The sequence below is a fragment of the Anomaloglossus baeobatrachus genome, chromosome 12 (genome assembly GCF_048569485.1).
Source record: "Anomaloglossus baeobatrachus isolate aAnoBae1 chromosome 12, aAnoBae1.hap1, whole genome shotgun sequence".
Classification (NCBI taxonomy): domain Eukaryota; kingdom Metazoa; phylum Chordata; class Amphibia; order Anura; family Aromobatidae; genus Anomaloglossus; species Anomaloglossus baeobatrachus.
In genome coordinates this window covers 143,098,550-143,117,891 of record NC_134364.1, presented here as the reverse complement: position 1 = coordinate 143,117,891, position 19,342 = coordinate 143,098,550, and the positions used below count along the sequence as shown (strand labels likewise).

General features: G+C 51.8%; 1 protein-coding gene across 1 annotated transcript in view; it reads left to right on the top strand.

Moving 5' to 3' along the window:
• The window catches only part of LOC142258096 (farnesyl pyrophosphate synthase-like), a 41,367-nt gene extending 22,640 nt beyond the window's left edge, over positions 1-18,727 (top strand). Inside the window, exons 2-11 of the mRNA XM_075330556.1 lie at positions 14,676-15,185; positions 15,348-15,494; positions 15,587-15,727; positions 15,804-15,884; positions 15,956-16,078; positions 16,244-16,332; positions 16,405-16,477; positions 16,549-16,626; positions 16,694-16,828; positions 18,218-18,727. Coding sequence (XP_075186671.1) covers positions 14,784-15,185; positions 15,348-15,494; positions 15,587-15,727; positions 15,804-15,884; positions 15,956-16,078; positions 16,244-16,332; positions 16,405-16,477; positions 16,549-16,626; positions 16,694-16,828; positions 18,218-18,418 — 1,470 coding nt within the window. The 5' untranslated portion in view covers positions 14,676-14,783 and the 3' untranslated portion in view covers positions 18,419-18,727. The remainder of the gene's footprint in view (positions 1-14,675; positions 15,186-15,347; positions 15,495-15,586; positions 15,728-15,803; positions 15,885-15,955; positions 16,079-16,243; positions 16,333-16,404; positions 16,478-16,548; positions 16,627-16,693; positions 16,829-18,217) is intronic.
• Positions 18,728-19,342: the final 615 nt, after the last annotated feature.

Genomic DNA, 19,342 nt, shown 5'->3' with positions numbered 1-19,342 from the left:
GCTTCTCTCCGGCCCCTCCTCTATTGGGGCGGAGTTTTGGCCTTCGCGCCTCTGCTACTCGAGAAGACGCTCGAGCGGGAACTTTTCGCGCCAAAGATGGCGACTTCCGAAATTTTTCAGCCGGATACCTCCGGCGGTCACAAGGCGCACCTCTACCCAACGGCAGAGCGGTAAGATCCTGTTCGTGACGCCAAGTTGTCGCGGGCGGAGGAGGGGACGCCGCGCCCTCCCACTGCTCGGGTCCGGCTGCTGCGGCCTGCTGCTGCCGCTGCTCGGTGGCTCGAGCGATGGGCCGGATCCCGGGGACTCTAGCGGCGCTCCTCGCCCGTGAGTGAAAAGGGGGGTTGTTTGGGTGTGGGGATTGTTTATTGTCCGTGACGCCACCCACGGTTGCGGTGATTTGTTTGCACCACCGCTGCTCTGTATGGGGATCCCGGGAAGGATGGTATGGAGCAGCCAGTTGTTGTGTTGCCCCTCCGTGGGTAGGGGTTGGTGATCCCGGGGCCCAGTGATGAGTTGGGAGATGCAGGGCTTGGTGGGCGCAGGGACGCGGGGGCAGTGCTGTGCCAAAAGGCACTCTGGTACTCACTCAGCCTGAGACGATGACACAGTTCTCGGTAAAACACACGGCTGGAAAGACGGTTCCCACGGACGGCTGCACTTGCTTTCCCCAGTAGGTGACGGTGATGTCCCTTTTCCTGCACCTAATGTTTCTGTGTTGGTAGCGATGGGTTCCCACCGGCAACCCGCTCCCCGGCTTGGATATGGGCCGGAGGAGCCCTACTTTGCCCGCAGGCGCTGGCCCTGAGAAACTGGTGCCCTGGCGGTGGCGGTGTCTCTCCTCAATGGTTGGACTGTTGCCTTCAATCGGGACTTGGTTGTTTGGAGACAGACGTCCCCTTCACTGACGGATTTGGCAAATTTATGGCGACTCCTAGCCTTGCCGGGGTCCGAGAGGCCCCTGCCCTGGTGCTGACTGTTCTTCGTATACTGCTCCAGACCGCCGGGCCACTACCCGTCCGAGGTCCTTCCAGCAATCTCCGAGTAGTCTCCCCTGCAGACTGTCACCGCCGTCTGCTGACCTTGCTGACACTGTCCTGGCACACAGCCAGACCAACTTCAGGCTTTACTACGCTCACTTTTACTCATTACATAGTTACTTAGGTTGAAAAAAGACCTAAGTCCATCTAGTTCAACCTTCCTCCACCAGTTCTACATTTAGTCACTAAGTCATTTATAACCAACAATGTTTTGTGTACTGAGGAAATCATCCAGCCCTTTTTTAAAAGCTGTCATAGTATCTGCCATTACAACCTCTTGTGGTAGTGTATTCCACAGTCTGACCGCTCTAACTGTAAAGAACCCTTTCCTATTTAGGTGTCGGAATCGCTTTTCTTCCACTCGCAGTGAGTGCCCCCTGGTCCTTAGTATTGTTTTTGGAAGAAATAAGTCATGTGCCAGTCCTTTATATTGACCACACATGTATTTATACATATAAATGAGATCTCCTCTGAGACGTCTTTTTTCTAAGCTAAACATATCTAACTTTTTCAACCTGCCATCATACGGGCGGCCTCCATTCCTTGTAATAGTCTAGTTGCCCGCCTTTGAACTGACTCTAACTTCTGAATGTCCTTTTTAAAATGTGGAGCCCAAAACTGGATCCCGTATTCCAGATGTGGTCTTACAAGTGATTTATAGAGGGGTAACAATACGTTGGGATCACGGGATCTAATCTCTCTTTTTATACACCCTAAAATCTTGTTTGCTTTAGCAGCTGCTGCTTGACATTGAGTGCTGCTGCTCAGCTTATTTGTAATGAGAATACCCAAGTCCTTCTCCTGTTCTGTAGTCCCGAGTTTACTTCCATTTAATGTATACGCAGCTATAGGATTACTCCGTCCTAGGTGCATTACTTTACATTTATCAACATTAAATCTCATTTGCCAAGTATCTGCCCATTCTGACATCTTATCCAGATCTTTTTGTAATATTGTACTATCCAGGTCAGTTTTTAATATCCTACATAGTTTGGTGTCATCGGCAAAGACTGACACTGTACTATCAATCCCATCCACAAGGTCATTAATAAAGAGAGTAAAAAGAATCGGTCCAAGCACAGATCCCTGCGGCACCCCACTGCTGACTATAGCCCATTTAGAGAATGTACCATTTATGACTACTCTTTGTTTCCTATCTCTTAGCCAATTCCTTACCCAGTTGCATATTGTGTCCCCTAGTCCTTGCTTCTGGAGCTTTAGTATAAGGCTATTATGTGGTACAGTATCAAATGCCTTTGCAAAGTCCAAATAAATCACATCAGCTGCATTACCAATATCCAGGTTTGAACTTACCCCCTCATAGAACCCCAACAGGTTGGTTAGACACGACTTATCTTTCATGAATCCATGCTGTTTGTCAGTTATCATATTATTTTCTGCAATATATTTTTGCATGTCATCCCTTAAAATGCCCTCAAAAACTTTGCATACTACTGATGTCAGGCTTACTGGACGGTAGTTGCCTGGATCTACCCTCTTACCTTTCTTAAATATCGGTACAACATCAGCAATCCTCCAATCCTGAAGCACCAACCCCATTACAAGTGAGTCTAAAAAGATGAGATACAGCGGTCTGTCGATTACGGAGCTCAATTCCCTCAATATTCGTAGATGAATGCCATCTGGCCCTGGGGATTTGTCAATGTTTAATTTACTCAGACGTAGGCGTACTTCATCTTGTGTTAAATTAATTATATCGGGTGGTGGACTTTGATTTTTCACTTGTTGAATGATCCCTGGTACAGTCAGTTCCTTGGTGAATACAGATGAGAAATGCCTATTTAATATCTCAGTCTTTTGTTTGTCCTCTATAACTAACTTGTTATTATATTTTAAGGGTCCGATACTATCCTTTGTTTTCCTTTTGGCATTAATGTATTTATAAAAGATTTTGGGATTTATTTTAATGTCATTGGCGATTTTTGTTTCAGTAGCTAGTTTTGCTTGTTTGATTTCTTTTTTGCATTGCCTATTGATATCTTTATACTCCTGCAATGCTATTTCTGTATTCTCAGCCTTTAAGATTTTAAACGCCCTTTGTTTTTGTTTTATTATACTTTGTACAGTCTTATTTATCCATAGTGGTTTCTTTTTATTCCTGGACATTTTATTACCAGAGGGTATACGTTTTTTACAGGACTCTAGTAGTATATCCTTAAACTTACCCCATTTATGTTCGGTATCCCCAGTTACCATGACTCTGTCCCAATCTACACATTTAAGCTCTTCCCTTAATTTGTTGAAATCAGCTTTCCTAAAATTCCAGGTTTTAGCATTCCCCCTTTGAAATGTTCTATTGAATATTACGTCGAAGCTTACCATATTATGATCGCTGGTGCCCAAGTGCTCCCGGACCTGTAGATCTGAAATTGTATCCGGTCTATTTGACAGGACCAGATCTAGCAAATTATCTCCCCTGGTCGGTTCACCTACCATCTGAGAGAGGAAATGGTCTTGAATGGTAGATAAGAACTTACAGCTTTTAGCAGAACCAAAAGATTCTATGTCCCACTGTATGTCTGGATAGTTGAAATCCCCCATAATAAGAACCCGATTATTATTATTATTAGCTGCCTTTTCAATTTGTTCCAGCATTTCACCCTCTATTTGTTCAGGTATGTTAGGAGGCTTATAGCAAACTCCAATTAGCATTTTTCCATTATTCCCCTCCCCATGTACATTTACCCATACTGACTCTACATTGTTGCTGTTCCCCTCAATGTCATCATACAACACAGGTTTTAGGTTAGATTTGATAAATATACACACCCCACCACCTTTTTGGCCTTTCCTGTCCTTCCTAAATGTACTATAACCCTGTATGTTTGTCACCCAGTCATGGCTTTCATCCAGCCAGGTTTCCGTAAATTTACTCCTTTTCTGTTACTTCAGCTTTTCTCTTTAGCTCCACTACTACTTCCTTCTACTTCACTCCCCTAAACTGTACTGCCTGGTTCCTCCCGCCTCCAGGGCTGTGAACTCCTCGGTGGGCGGAGCCAACCGCCTGGCCCACCCCCTGGTGTGAACATCAGCCCCTGGAGGAAGGCAACAAGGATTTTGGTAGCCTTGGTGTTCCTAACTGGGGTGTAGGGTGTGGTGGTGTGATGACCTGTGACCCCTGGCTTGCCCAGGGCGTCACAAGGACAGAGCTGGTTTCGCAGTGGTCTACTGGACTGAGGGCTATTGTAGGTTGTAGGCTTGGTATCTATCTATCTATCTATCCTTCTATCTATCTATCCTTCTATCTATCAATTCTATCTATCTATCAATTATATCTATCTATCTATCCATCTATCTATTATCTGTCATGTATCTATATATCCCTCTTTCATCCATCCATCCCTCTATCATCCATCCCTCTATCATCCATCCGTCTATCATCCACCCCTCTATCATCCATCCATCCCTCTATCATCCATCCGTCTATCATCCACCCCTCTATCATCCATCCATCCCTCTATCATCCATCCGTCTATCATCCACCCCTCTATCATCCATCCATCCCTCTATCATCCCTCTATCATCCACCCCTCTATCATCCATCCATCCCTCTATCATCCCTCTATCATCCATCCCTCTATCATCCATCTTTGCAGCTGAATAATCTGCTTCTGGTTTCTCAACAGCAATATAGAAGTCAAGATAACCAAAACTGCCTATGTTTTTCATTACAGGCAGTGGTTCAGTGGTAGAGCTGCTGCCTATGGAACAATGAGCTCTCATGGTACATGGGTTCGAGTCCCGGCCGCCCCGATAATCCAGAGATGATGATAATTTAATTTAATTTATTCACTGCACTGAGGGGAGGAGCCGGGACATCAGCTGTGAGCCGCGGGAGTGCAGGACCCACATCTAAAATCGGGGCAGTCCCGCAGAATCCGGGACGGTTGGGAGGTATGGGCACAGATTCCCGATCCACATCTGACCAGGTCTGCTGCACCTGTCAGCTGTCCCAGCACAACAGACGCTTGCTGCTTACCGGTCATTGCACACATGTCCAATACGGTGCATATTTTCTTTTTAAACCCGGGTAAGGCGTTCCGTTTGCTGTCATATTGGGGCAGCCACGCCGCTCCGGGGACGATCGGCAGGGTGATCGGTATGATCGTTGCTATCGCTCCGGCTGCTGCCGCTTGGTCTACCGGAGCAGGCCCCACTGCGTTCCCGCTATCAGACGCCTGCATCTTCCAGTCCCCCTTGGTTTTTTTCACCACTCTCACGGGACTGGAGCAGTTCGAGAACTTCCGGGTCAGGTTACTGCCCCCTTCCGCCCGCACTTACAGGTGTCGTGGGCGGGGTTTCTTTTCGCGCCTTTTTCTCTGCTGTGGCGCAGTTACTTTTCACAGCAAATTGGCGGTGGTTTTTCACGCAATAAAGCACAGTCCATAAAACACAATCTTTAAGGCACACGTCACCCCTTTTGACCGGGTCCAGTTCAAACCTGCTGTTCGTGACGCCAGGAAAAAGGGTTGTGTCGCCCAGGGTTATGGGGTACTGGGTCCCAGGCAGTGTATATCTGGGGAATATCACAGTGGTGGCCGTTGCCCGGTTCCATGCCCTGGACCCTTTTTGTAATGTATTTACAGGGGATTAGACTAGTGTTCACACGTGATGTCACTTGCGGTGTTGCAGCTATGTAGAGGGAGCCGCCGCTGCACATGTGATGCCCCTGGGCTATTCAGGTCGTCACAGGATACTACACAATCTATCCTATCCGTGCAGTATTCAACCCCCCATGGTTCTGGGTCTCTATTCTGCAGTGCTGCCTCCATCAGCATTCACAAATCCTTGTGACACCTTGCACCACACCTGTCAGGCACACCAGTGGGCTGCTTACGCAGGAATAGGGCAGTCCACCTAGGGGTGAGACAGAGTGGTGGGAGGAGGGAAGTCAGCGAGGGAGGAAGTGCAGAGCACAGCTGACAGGCAGAACAGAAGTAGCTCCCAGTGAGTGAGGAGCTGGGAGAAGGAGCTCCCCGGAGAGGAGTTGGCTCCAAGGGAGCGAAGTGAGAGGAAGCTGGGAGTTGGAGCTCCCAGGGGAGAGGAAAACTAGGACGCAGACGGTGGTCTGGACCTAGAGGAGTCGGACCCCTGGTCGCAGGGGATTGAGACTAGGTGCCAGGACCGGTCTTGGTGGACGGTCAGCAGCCTGGGCCTAATCGCTGGTCTTGGGCCGAAGGCACGACGGGGTACATGGACCCTAGGTCGGGGAGAAGCTTCAGGCAACCCGGCAATTAACCTGAGGAGAACGGGGCCTTTATGGACTGTTCCCACCAGCTCCAGAATCGGGGCATTAGCGCAACGAGGGGGATAGGGCTTTCCTAGCAAGCAGCCCACTTTAATCCTAAGCGTGAGCCCTGAGAGCAGGCTCCTCCACTTAGCCACAGTAGGGAGCGGGGCCCAGATATCTCCAAGCTACTGGACCACAACAGACACTCTAAAGGCTACTTTACACACTGCGATATCGGTCCCGATATCGCTAGTGTGCGTACCCGCCCCCATCTGTTGCGCGACATGGGCATATCGCTGCCCGTGCCGCACAACATCGCCCAGAGCCGTCACACATACTTACCTGTCCGGCGACGTCGCTGTGACCGGCGAACCGCCTCCTTTCTAAGGGGGCGGTCCGTGCGGCGTCACAGCGACGTCACTGAACCGCCGCCCAATCGCAGCGGAGGGGCGGAGATGAGCGGGACGTAACATCCCGCCCACCTCCTTCCTTCCGCATAGCGGCCGGGAGGCAGGTAGGGAGACGTTCCTCGCTCCTGCGGCGTCACACGCAGCGATGTGTGATGCCGCAGGAACGAGGAACAACCTCGTTACTGCTGAAGTAACGATTTTTGGGAATTAGGACCCGTGTAGCCGATTAGCGATAAATCACGCTTTTGCGACGATTTTACATCGCTGAACGCTGTTACACAAAGCTATATCGCTAACGATTGCGGAAGTGCGTCACCAAAACCGTGACCCCAACGACAAAATTCAGGCGATATCGCAGTGTGTAAAGCCCGCTTAAAATTTAGCGCCAGGAGGCAGGTTACAGACCACCAGCAGCACTGCAGGGACGGGACCTGGACAAGCTCCCCTCAAGAGGCAAAGGCATTCAGAGACTTGGTTTACCCTGTTGTCAGCGTCTGCTTCATTGCTAAGTGAGTACCCAAATGACCCCTGCACTGTGTCCGCGCATCACCATCCAGAGTCCCGGGGCCTACCCCTACCTGTGGAGAGCAACGTCACCTAGCTGCCCCACTCCATCACCCCGGGTACTTCCAATGGCAGCGGCGGTAATCCCAATTACCGCACACCACGGGTGGCGTCACAAACTATACCATTTCCCCTGTAAATACCCCCTTTCTTTATCGTTCCTATGGGAGACCCAGACATTGGGTGTATAGCTTCTGCCTCCGGAGGACACACAAAGTACTACACTAAAAAAGTGTAGCTCCTCCCTCTGAGCATATACACCCCCTGGATAACCAAATCTAGCCAGTTCATTGCTTTGTGTTCAGGAGGCATACATCCACACATGCATTCTCATCTGATTTTTCATTTTGGAAAGTTTTTGAAGAAAAGCGGGTCCAAGCCTGGACTCCCGGCATGTCCCTTCTCACCCCACTGTGTCGGCGGTGTTGTTAAGGTTGATTCCAGGGCTGGAGCCTTACATGCCGCGCTCCTTCACCATCCCTCGGGCTCTGGCTTGAAGTGGGAGCCAGCACGATTCTCCCTGCTTTGCAGGAGGCCAGTCTCCATCCGCAGCCCTTCAGGATCCTGCTGGACGGAGCACTCATCCCCAGGGACTTGAAACCCTGCGTCTCACAAGCTAAGTATCTGAGACGTTTATGTTCGGGGGGTCCCTTGTATTTTATTGTTGGGGAGAGTGTGCTGTGTAACTGTTCTGACATTTCCGTCCGGTTCTCTGGTTGTCACCTGAGAACCGCGCCGATGGAGCCTGCGCGCCGGCCGCATCGCTTAAATTTAGGCCCCGGCTTCGCCTGAGGCCTAGTTTCGATTTCACTGCCCTTGCATGTCAATCATGCAGAGGGACAGTGCGGCTCCGCCCAGCGGCCGTTCGGCACAGGGGAGGGACACTCCCCTCTGAGTAAATGTCCCCTCCCCTGAAAATCTCCTTGGCCCTCCAGATCCCGCTCTCAGAGTAGGTCCCGCCCCCTCTCCTCGCTCCGGCGGCATTTTATCAGCGTTCTCTCAACGATCGGCGCTGGCTGAAGGGCACACAAACGGTCTGGTAAGCCACAACCTCCGGTTGTGGACCTGCTTATATACTCTCTGGGGGTCATCCTGGCTCAGAGCCCCCACTTCAGCAGCATGTCTCACACAAGGAGCAAGGCTGTAAGGCTGTACTCAATATGCACTGCATGTAAGCTTGTGCTGCCTGAACCGAGCACATATCCACATTGTGATGCCTGCTCTAATCTGACAATGCCTCAATGGAATCGCACCCACAGTGGTCCCTCCGGCTGCTCCGGCTCCGGTGGCTGAACCCCCAGCCTGGGTAGAATCCTTCTCTAGGTCAATCTCCCAGTCTTTTGCCGACTCCATGGGACAGCTGTCCCGGACTTTGCTGAACATGCATCAGCCCCCTTCTCAGGGCGCCTCGGCTGCTAGGGCTCTCTCAGCGGAGCTCACAGAGGATTCTTCATCTGGTCCCAGACCCCGTCCTCCTAAGAGGAGACGCAGGGCTCCCTCTTTTTCCTCGTCCCGCGGCTCTGATTCAAGAGCTGACTCGCAGGACGAGGAGGATGCCGTTACTGGGTGCTCGGAGGCGGCCTCCATGTGCTCCATTGATCTATCCGAAAGTGACTCAGATGTTAGTGATTTGATTGCGTCCATTAATTCTGTACTGGACCTCAATCCGCCAGTATCAGAGGAGCAACCCTCTCTGGCAGAAAAGCACCAGTTTACCTTGCCTAAGAGGACAAGGAGTGTGTTCTTTAACCACTCCAGTTTTCAGGCCACTGTGACCAAGCCTAGGGCCTGTCCTGACAAACGCTTCCCAAAGCGTGGTTCTGATGACCGTTTTCCCTTTCCACCAGAGGTGGTCAAGGAGTGGGCTCATTCACCAAAGGTAGACCCTCCGGTGTCTAGACTCTCAGCCCGGACAGTTGTATCAGTGGCTGATGGCACCTCTCTTAAAGATTCCACTGACCGCCAGGTTGACCTTCTGGCCAAATCTGTATATGAGGCGGCAGGGGCCTCATTCTCCCCATCTTTTGCAGCAGTGTGGGCTCTCAAAGCCATCTCTGCTTCTCTAGAGGAGATGCGTTCCCTCACCAGGGAATCTATGCCCGAAATGGTTGCCTTAACTTCCCAAGCTTCAGCGTTTTCATCCTATGCCATGTCTGCCATGCTGGAAGCTTCTCACCGTACTGCGGTGGCTTCGGCTAATTCCCTCGCTATCCGTAGGATCTTGTGGCTTCGAGAGTGGAAGGCAGACGCTTCTTCAAAGAAGTACCTTGCTGGGCTCCCTTTTGCTGGGTCCAGGCTGTTCGGTGAACAACTGGATGAAATTATTAAGGAAGCTACTGGCGGGAAGAGTACTTCCATGCCACAAACTAAAACCAGGAAACCTGTCCAGGGCAGGAACCAGTCGAGGTTTCGTTCCTTTCGTTCCTCCAACTGGTCGTCCTCTAAGCCCTCGGCCTCGTCCACTAACTCAGCCAAGGACCAGAAGCCCACCTGGCGCAAGAAGCCGCGTCCTCAGAAGACCGCAGGAGCTGCTGCCACTAAGGCAGCCTCCTCTTGACTATCTGGCCGCGCCAGCAACGTCCTTGGTCGGTGGCAGGCTCTCCCACTTTGGCGACGTGTGGTTTCAACACGTCTCCGATCAGTGGGTGCGGGATCTCATCTCCCACGGCTACAGGATAGAATTCTCTTCCAGCCCGCCAAACAGATTTTTTCTGTCAACTCCCCCCTGCTCCAAGGCCGCCGCCTTCTCTCAGGCTGTGGCATCCTTGCAGGCCAACGGAGTAATTGTACCGGTTCCCGCCCGGGAACGGTTCAGAGGTTTCTACTCAAATCTCTTCCTAGTCCCCAAAAAGGACGGTTCCTTCCGGCCCATCCTGGATCTCAAGCTTCTCAACAAGCATGTTCAGGTGCGGCATTTTCGCATGGAATCTCTGCGATCAGTCACTGCCTCAATGACCCAAGGAGATTTCCTGGCATCCATCGACATCAGAGATGCCTATCTGCATGTGCCAATTGCAGTTTCACACCAGCGTTGGCTACGTTTTGCAATCGGAGAGGAACATTTCCAATTCGTGGCTCTCCCCTTCGGGTTAGCCACGGCCCCTCGAGTATTCACCAAGGTCATGGCAGCAGTGGTTGCGGTTCTGCACCTCCAGGGGTTGGCAGTGATTCCTTACCTGGACGACCTTCTAGTCAAGGCTTCATCCAGTGCAGACTGTCAGCGGAGTGTCTCGCTCACTCTCGCCACTCTAGTCCAATTCGGGTGGCTTGTCAATCTGCCCAAATCCACTCTGACTCCGACCCAGAAGCTCACGTACCTAGGGATGCAATTCGAGACTCTGCCGGCACTTGTGAAGCTGCCCTTAGTCAAACAGCAGTCCCTCCATCTGGCGGTGCGCTCTTTGCTGAGGCCCCGCCGTCATTCTATCAGGCACCTAATGCAGGTGCTGGGTAAAATGGTAGCGTCAATGGAAGCGGTTCCCTTTTCCCAGTTCCATCTGCGTCCTCTGCAGCTGGAAATTTTCCGCTGTTGGGACAAGCGGACTTCCTCCTTGCACAGGTTAGTGGCTCTGTCGCCACAGACCAGGGGCTCCCTTCAGTGGTGGCTTCGGCCCCTCTCTCTTTCTCAGGGACGCTCTTTCCTGGCCCCGTCCTGGGTGATCCTCACCACGGATGCCAGTCTATCCGGCTGGGGAGCAGTATATCTCCACCACAGAGCGCAGGGCACTTGGACTCCGTCCGAATCAGCCCTCTCGATCAATGTGCTGGAAATCAGAGCTGTGCTTCTAGCTCTCTTAGCCTTTCACCACCTGTTGGCGGGCAAGCACATCCGAGTCCAGTCAGACAACGCGACAGCGGTTGCCTACATCAATCACCAAGGCGGGACACGCAGCCGCCTGGCAATGTTGGAGGTTCAACGCATCCTTCAGTGGACGGAGGACTCCAAGTCCACCATATCCGCAGTCCACATCCCAGGCGTGGAAAACTGGGAGGCAGATTATCTCAGCCGTCAAACCGTGGACAGTGGCGAGTGGTCCCTGCATCCGGCAGTGTTTCGGTCAATCTGCCGCAAGTGGGGCACTCCGAAAGTGGATCTAATGGCATCCCGGCACAACAACAAGGTTCCGGTTTACGTGGCTCGCTCCCACGATCCTCAGGCCTTTGCAGCGGACGCTCTGGTTCAAGATTGGTCCCAGTTTCGTCTGTCCTACGTGTTTCCCCCTCTAGCTCTCTTGCCCAGAGTCCTGCGCAAGATCAGAATGGAGGGCGTCGGGTCATCCTCATTGCTCCGGACTGGCCCAGGCGAGCTTGGTACCCAGACCTGCTCCATCTGTCCGTAGAGGTGCCGTGGCATCTCCCGGACCGTCCAGACCTTCTCTCACAAGGTCCGTTTTTCCGCCAGAATTCTGCGGCTCTCAGATTGACGGCGTGGCTCTTGAGTCCTGGATCTTGACAACTTCTGGTATTCCTCCTGAAGTCATCTCCACTATGACTCGGGCTCGGAAGTCTTCCTCGGCCCAAATCTAGCACAGGAGCTGGAGAATTTTCCTGTCCTGGTGTCGCTCTTCTGGCCATGCTCCTTGGCCTTTTTCCTTGCCGACCCTCCTGTCCTTTCTACAGTCCAGTCTGCAGCTAGGACTATCCCTCAATTCCCTCAAGGGACAGGTCTCGGCCCTGTCAGTGTTGTTCCAGCGGCGTATCGCCCGGCTGGCTCAGGTGCGCACCTTCATGCAGGGCGCGTCTCACATCATTCCGCCTTACCGGCGGCCCTTGGATCCCTGGGACCTCAATCTGGTCCTCACGGCCTTGCAGAAACCCCCCTTTGAGCCTCTTAGGGAGGTTTTTTTGTCTCGTCTTTCACAGAAAGTGGTCTTTCTAGTGGCCATAACTTCCCTCAGGAGAGTCTCTGATTTGGCTGCGCTCTCTTCGGAGTCACCTTTTTTGGTTTTTCATCAAGACAAGGTGGTTCTCCGTCCGACTCCGGACTTTCTCCCTAAGGTGGTTTCTCCTTTCCACCTTAACCAGGACATTTCCCTGCCTTCCTTTTGTCCGGCTCCTGTTCATCGCTTTGAAAAAGCGTTGCATACTCTGGATCTGGTGCGGGCGCTCCGGATCCATGTGTCTCGCACCGCTGTTCTTAGGCGGTGCACCTCTCTTTTTGTGCTAACCACAGGTCGGCGTAAGGGTCTCTCGGCTTCTAAGCCGACCTTAGCTCGTTGGATTAGGTCGGCCATTTCCGATGCCTACCAGTGTACTCAGGTGCCTCCTCCGCCGGGGATTAAGGCACACTCGACCAGAGCTGTCGGTGCCTCTTGGGCTTTCAGGCACCAGGCTACGGCTCAGCAGGTCTGTCAGGCTGCCACTTGGACTAGTCTGCATACCTTTTCAAAGCACCACCAAGTGCATGCTCATGCTTCGGCAGATGCGAGCTTGGGCAGACGCATCCTTTAGGCGGCTGTCGCCCATTTGTGAAGTTAGGTTCCGCCTACTTCCCAGTTTTCTGTTTATTCCCACCCATGGACTGCTTTGAGACGTCCCAATGTCTGGGTCTCCCATAGGAACGATAAAGAAAAAGAGAATTTTGTTTACTTACCGTAAATTCTTTTTCTTATAGTTCCGTATTGGGAGACCCAGCACCCTCCCTGTTGCCTGTTGGCAGTTTCTTGTTCCGCGTGTTATCACCGGCTGTTGTTGTAGACAGAGGCTCCGGTTGTTCCGGTTCTTGCTCTATCTCTACTTGTGGGTGGCTATTCTCCTTCAGCTTTTGCACTAAACTGGCTAGATTTGGTTATCCAGGGGGTGTATATGCTCAGAGGGAGGAGCTACACTTTTTTAGTGTAGTACTTTGTGTGTCCTCCGGAGGCAGAAGCTATACACCCAATGTCTGGGTCTCCCAATACGGAACTATAAGAAAAAGAATTTACGGTAAGTAAACAAAATTCTCTTTTTACATTTGAGTGTGGCCCCTAAGCCCCCGAGTCCGGAGACCCTCGAGCCATGGATTCGAGCGGTTTGATCCGCTGCTGGGGCGGCACACACAATGTCCACGACTGGGGCTGGTGTTAATGGCAGCCTGGATGGTAGGTCCTCCGCAAGCAGGGTCGGGCCCCAGAGGATAGGTGAAATGACGGGTGTCGGAAGAGGGTAGTCCACACAAGGCTTCAGTACAACTGGTTCTTTACTTTTGTCTGTTGGTAACTGGTTACCCGAGGCCGGCTGGTTGCACCTTCAGGTCCCCTTCGTCCCAGTGCCAGTGTAGTAATCTGGTACCTTCTTCCCCTGCACCTGTCTCTGGTTGGTGGGTTCCCATGGCGTAGAGCAACTGGGGGTCCCCATCCGGTGGTTTTCCACTGCTGTCCGTATGATGGTAGCGTGAACCTGTGGGGTTGCAGTCTCTGGTCCTGTCCCCAGTTCTCCCTTTGATACTGAGTCTCGGATTTTTAAACTCAGCGAGCTCCTTGATGGTCCCCTCGCTGTGCAAGTGTTAACAGGCCTGCCTGGAGCTTCTGCCCGTCCTAGGCTCCTGTACCCCGTTAGGGCGTAGTTCCGGGAGTACTCCACCATACTCCATCGCCAACTACCCTCCTGGGCACCAGGTTACTGCTCACTCTAAGTCGCCTGCACTGTCTCCTCCACACTGACTACTCAGACTGACTGTCTGTCCCTGTCTGCCCCTCCCACCTGGTCAACTAGTGGACTGGCTCCACTTCTAGGCGGCCATCCATTGGTCCAACCCTAGCCCTGTACCATTCTATGGGGGATTGTTGGGGAAAAACTGGGATTTTGTGAAGTGTTTGTGTGACTTGTACTGGTCTTCCGGGGCCCTAGGGGGTAGGCCCTTTATCCTGGCGAGGATGCAGAACCTTGTAGCTCCCTGATGGATTCAGGGGCGCTACAAGTGCTCAACATCTTCCTCCCCCCTTGCCGCTTCTGCCTCCACCCCCGCCCCGGCCGCATGAGTGCTCAGTGTCTGCCTCCGCCCCGTCTGCCCCCGCCCCGTCTGCCCCACCTCTGCTGCATGAGTGGTCAGCGTCTGCCCCCACCTTTGCCAGATGAGTTCCCAGCGTCTGCCTCCCCCCTGCCACTTCTGCCTATGCCCCTGCCATACGAGTGCTCAGTGTCTCCCACTGCCTCCCGGCATGTTTACCACTGCTGTGTGTACACCATATTGGAGGTAGCAGGCAGGAAGCAGTACCTACGACACCCACACAGAAATTCCCATGTAGAAAAGCAATTGTTCAGAGGAGTTAGAACACCTGAAATGGTCCAAACAGTAGTGGAGAACATGTGTAATTACAGGCAGTGGGAATGAGCACTAGAAATTAATATTTGGGGACCACCCGTCATCTTCGCCTTCCAGGCATACTTACACAGTGATACAGAAAAGGTGTTTGTCTTTTTCATTTACAGGTTGTATCACTGAAATCACCAGAAGAAGCCGTGTAGCGTGAGGAGCTGCCAAACTCTGTTATAAAGGTTAGTTTGTGGAAGACTGTTTAATATCAAAGGTCAAACACCATGAGAAGACTGAGCACTGAAACAAGACACCAGGTAGTTATTCTGCATCAGCAAGGTCTCTCCCAGGCAAAGATTTCACAGCAGACTGGAGTTTCAAGATGTGCGGTCCAAGCTATTTTGAAGAAGCATCAAGAAATGGGCAACGTTGAGGATCGTAGACGCAGCGGACGGCCAAGGAAACTTAGTGCAGAAGATGAAATACAAATCATGCTTACTTCCCTTCTAAATCAGAAGATGTCCAGCAGTGCCATCAGCTCAGAACTAGCAGCAACCAGCGGGATCCAGCTTCACCCGTCTACTGTCCGAAGAATTCTGACCAGAAGAGGAAGAATTTCGGGCAAAAAGCCACACCTTCAACGTGGTAACAAGTCCAAGCCACTCGACTATACAGAAAAACAAGAGGTATGAGCTGTAGAAATGGAGGTGTAGCTATAATGTGTGGTGGGTGTAGATATAGCGGTATTACATGTAGATACAGAGGTATTCGGAGGGTTGTCTCTTGATCAGCAGATGACCTGGCATCGGTCTGGTCCACTCCGGCTCTAACATTCTCTTTCTCCGCAGGCCTGGAATATGAGCGCGATGACTTGTACGTTTGCGTCTGATGAGCGCCAGGAGTTCTGCGGTTTCTTTGATCAGATTGTGCAGGATTTGACTGCGGAGGATTGGGGTCACCCGGAGATTGGCGATGCTGTGTTGCGCTTGCGGCAGGTGAGATGAGTGACTCTTTGTTGCACTGGCAACAGCTGAGATTGGCTCTTTCCATGACCCTTCTGTGTCTTACGTGGTGGTTTATTGTGCAGGTGCTGGAGTATAACGCTGCCGTAGGAACGTGTAACCGTGGCATGACCGTCCTGGCCTCGTATCTGGAGCTGGTGGGGCCCGAACTGCAGAAGGATGAAAATATTCAGAGGGCACTGGCGGTGGGCTGGTGTGTGGAGCTGGTGAGTGTGCCCGCACTGGAGCTCCTGTCCTGTGACTCGTGGACCTTTCCCTCCTCATCCCCTATTTTTCTTTCAGCTCCAGGCTTTCTTCCTGGTTGCTCATGACATTATGGATAACTCTGTGGCCAGTCGTGGGCAGATATGCTGGTATAGGAAGGTAGGTGGTAACAGAGGAGGGGGATATACGGTTAGACAACAGATATGTTGATTAGACTGCTGCTCCTGTAGGCCGGCATAGGACTGGACGCCATCAACGATTCATTCCTACTGGAGGCCTCCATATACCGTGTCTTGAAGAAGTACTGTCGCCGGCAGCCATACTACCTCAACCTACTGGAGATTTTTCTGGAGGTGAGAACGGACCTCAGCTAGTCACTCCAGGTCTTACCTGGATGTCACATAGTAGAATTAAATGTTTAGAGAAAGGAAGGGCACTGTGCCTGGCGGTATTTACCACTGTTTGTGAGGGAAGGGAGACACTATGTCTGGCATTCACGCTCGCTCTGGTGTTCGCAGACCTCCTACCAGACAGAGCTGGGGCAGGCGCTGGATCTGATCACAGCTCAGCCGGGAAAGGTTGATTTGGATCGGTACACAGAGAGTAGGTGAGTGATGTCCCCCGTATTCCTGCACCTGTTGCTGTAGACTTCAGTGTCTCACACCCGGCTATGTCTTAGGTATAAATCCATTGTGAAGTACAAGACAGCCTTCTACTCCTTCTACCTCCCAGTGGCTGCTGCCATGTATATGGTGAGTATATGGGGCTGAGGCTTCACCGGAGGATGGGGCAATCAGGTGTTACCCATGTTCTCTCTTCGCAGGCCGGAATAGACAGTGAGGACGACCACCAAAACGCCAAAACTATCCTGCTGGAAATGGGCGAGTTCTTCCAGATTCAGGTCAGTAGGGTAATGAGGGGTGTGGAGACTCCAATATCCACATATATTAATGTCCTTGCGTGGTCAGGATGATTATTTGGACTGTTACGGGGACGCCAGCATCACGGGGAAGATCGGTACAGACATCCAGGACAACAAGTGCGGCTGGCTGGTGGTGGAGGCATTGAAGAGAGTGAGCCCTCAACAGCGGGACGTCCTCCAGGTAAAGAGAGATGCAGTCAACCCTGTCATACACTACATGTCACCTCTGGCGTACGCTATGTAACACCCGACCAGAGAGGAGCAGTCACCTCCGGCGTACACTGTGTCACAAACCTCCAGAGAGAAGTCACCTCCGGCATATGCTATGCAACACCCGACCACAGAGGAGCAGTCACCTCTGGCGTACGCTATGTCACACTTTACCAGAGAAGAGCAGTCACCTCCGGCGTATACTGCGTCACACACGTACAGAGAGGAGAAGTCAGCTCCAGCATATGCTATGTAACACCCAACCAGAGAGGAGCAGTCACCTCCAGAGAGTAGAAGTCACCTCCGGAGTACACTATGTAACTCCTGATCAGAGAGGAGCAGTCACCTCCGGCATACACTGCGTCACACACCTCCAGAGAGGAGATATCACCTCCGGCGTACGCTATGTAACACTCAACCAGAGAGGAGCAGTCACCTCACGCGTACGCTGCCACACACCCCACCAGAGAGGAGAAGTCACCTCCGGAGTACGTTATGTAATACTCGATCAAAGAGGAGCAGTCACCTCCCTCGTAAGCTGCGTTAATCACCTCCAGAGAGGAGACGTCACCTCCAGCATACGCTATGGAACACCCAACCAGAGAGGAGCAGTCACCTCTGGCGTACACTGTCACACACCTCCAGAGAGGAGCAGTCACCTCTGGCATACGGTATGTAACACCCGACCAGAGAAGAGCAGTCACCTCCGGCGTAAACTGCGTCACACCCCATCAGAGACAAGTCGTCATACCCCCTATAGAGGAGCCGCCACCTCCGGCATACGCAATGTCACAATTGACCAGAGAGGAGCAGTCACCTCCGGCGTACGTTGCGTCACACACATCAAGAGAGGAGAAGGCCCCCCTGGCATATGCTATGTAACACTCCACCAGAGAGGAGCAGTCACCTTCGGCATACGCTATATAATACCCGACCAGAAAGGAGCAGTCACCTCTGGTGTATGCTGTGTCACACACACCCCGCCAGAGGGGAGCAGTCACTTCTGGCGTACGCTGCCTCATCCTGCTCTTCCATTCCCCCTCTCCTAAAGAGCAGCAGTCATCTCTGACTTACGCTATGTCACACCCCACCTGAGGGGAGCCGTTACCCCCCTATAAAATAGCCACCATCTCCGCCATACGCTACGTCATATCCCACCAGAGGAGAGCTATCCTCTCTGCCATACGCTACGTCACCCCCCTCCTCCCATAGAGGAGCAGTCACCTCCAGCGTACGCTACCTCACACCTCAACAGGGAGGATCCATCATCTCTCGTGTGCATTGCATTATACAGTATGTTACCAGTTATCAGGACTGACTCCAACCCATTCCGTGCAATAACCCTTGCTTTTGTTAACAGGAGAACTATGGACAGGATGACACAGAGAAGGTGCAGCGGGTGAAGCAGTTGTATGAGGAGCTGGACCTCTCAGGGGTCTACATGCAATACAAGGAGAAGAGTTACCAGAGACTGCAGATCCTCATTTTTCAGCATGCCAATGGTCTGTCCAAAGAGATTTTCCTGGGGCTGGCAAGTAAAATCTACAAAAGGCAGAAGTGAAGCCACAAACCGTATATAACCCCCTCCCAGAGGGTCTTTTCCTGCCTGGCTAAATGACACTAGCGCCCACTGTTGCCCAGTCAAGATATGAGGCCCTCCTCCATGACCAAAACATGACACCGGAGGAGGCTGTGCGCCTTATCATCTCATGCTCGGGGGCATGTGTCTGCATCATCAGTGTAAAATATTGGTATTCTGGGAAGTTGGAGTGGATATGTGTCCTGAGGTCCACGTCATTGAAGACCACGTCTGTAAATCATAGTGTCATCTACTGCAGGGTTACATGTAAGTGTAAATAAAGTACAAAGGTTGTCTCCAAGAATTATGTCGTCGCCTTTTCTATACCGTTCATCAACTGATCACCCATACTGATCTTCTGAGTCATCTCTGGTGCAATCAATCACCTGTACTGAGCCTAGGAGCTGCTTCTAGTGCCATCCTATGCCACCAATCACACTTGCTGAGCCTAATCGCCATCAATCACTCGTATTGAGCTGCCTATAGCGCCAAACTACACCACTGGCCACCCAAAGTGGCATTTCCCACTCTACATCACCAACAACCTGAGCCCAAGAGTTGTCCCCAGTGCAGTCACCCAACCTACAATACTGACCACCTTTACGGAGACATTTCTGGCTGCACCTTTGCTCTTAAGGACTTGGTGTCTCATATTTGACGGCTGATATTTTGTTCTTTATCTTCCCCCAATATTTATCCATCAAAAGCCCCCATACAAATCAGACTGTTGGCCAAACCTGTCAATATTGGTGGATTTGTCGGATGTTAGTATAATCTGTAGGACTGTTGGCTGACTGATATCTCTTCTAGCTTCTCCATACATAGGAGCACTTGCTCGGCCACTTACTCCTGTCTTCTCTTTCGGAGAGGCCGATTATAGGGCGCTTTCGCAGTGAATGTATAGTA